Source organism: Microtus oregoni, unplaced genomic scaffold, assembly GCF_018167655.1.
Source record: "Microtus oregoni isolate MIOR12 unplaced genomic scaffold, Mior012 000004F_ref0000308, whole genome shotgun sequence".
NCBI classification, from domain to species: Eukaryota; Metazoa; Chordata; class Mammalia; order Rodentia; family Cricetidae; genus Microtus; species Microtus oregoni.
Window position 1 is genome coordinate 33,467,843 of NW_024543063.1, and position 856 is coordinate 33,468,698.

Sequence of the window (856 nt, forward strand, 5' to 3'; positions counted from 1 at the left end):
GAGTCCCACCCTAGGACCAGAACCAATAAAAGAGGCCTAAGGGGACACTTGATGCTTCTTCCACCTGTGTGAAGACAGGAAAGACACTGTGACAGGATTGACTGGGGTGATGTTTTCATGATCTGTGACTGTACCAAAAAAAAAAATACAGCCGCCCCTTTAAATAGGAATGTGAATTGATTGTTAAAAAAAAGAACATAAGCTCTCTTCGCCTTTCCTTCGCCATCGTGCGCCACCTGCCCGCCTAGCCTTCTCGCCATGTCTTCTCACAAGACTTTCAGAATCAAGCGATTCCTGGCTAAGAAACAAAAGCAAAATCGTCCTATTCCTCAGTGGATTCGGATGAAAACTGGCAACAAAATCAGGTACAACTCCAAGAGAAGACACTGGAGGAGAACGAAGCTGGGTCTGTAAGGAGTCAACAATGAATGGCAAAACAATTAATGATGAATCGTGATCCTTGATGAGTGTTAGAAGATGAAGTTCAACATTTTCAATCTGGAGACTTGATCATGTTTAAGTTGGGAGTGGTTTCTCCAGTAATAAAATGTAGAACCTTTTGAAAAAAAAAAAAAGAACATAAGAGTGGATGCAGAAAATCCAGCAAAGCTGACTTCAAGGCAAGGAAAATGGCTGAGGGCAAAGACATGATGGCTTAGGGCAAGCTCACTGGGAAGCTGTACCAACCATCAACATGTACACACCTAAGAATATTGCTTCAAGATACAGAAGCAACAGGAGGAAGGGAAGCAGGCACATCCTAAACCTGTGCCTAGAGAGCTCACTGCTTCTCACTCCTTAACTGATAAAAGAAGCACACAAGAAATCATTGGTGTCTTAGTTAGCATTCTGTTGC

At 42.8% G+C, this 856-nt stretch overlaps 1 protein-coding gene across 1 annotated transcript; it reads left to right on the forward strand.

The window, feature by feature from the left end:
* Positions 1 to 209: 209 nt before the first annotated feature.
* On the forward strand, positions 210 to 575 carry LOC121447459 (60S ribosomal protein L39). The gene has a single exon (XM_041650726.1). It carries the CDS (start codon positions 259 to 261, stop codon positions 412 to 414), a length of 156 nt encoding a protein of 51 aa, XP_041506660.1. The 5' UTR covers positions 210 to 258; the 3' UTR covers positions 415 to 575.
* The last annotated feature ends 281 nt before the right edge of the window (positions 576 to 856 follow it).

Bases quoted from the DNA above. Each gene is read 5' to 3' on its own strand.
- LOC121447459 (XM_041650726.1), top strand. From the start codon at position 259: ATGTCTTCTCACAAGACTTTCAGAATCAAGCGATTCCTGGCTAAGAAA.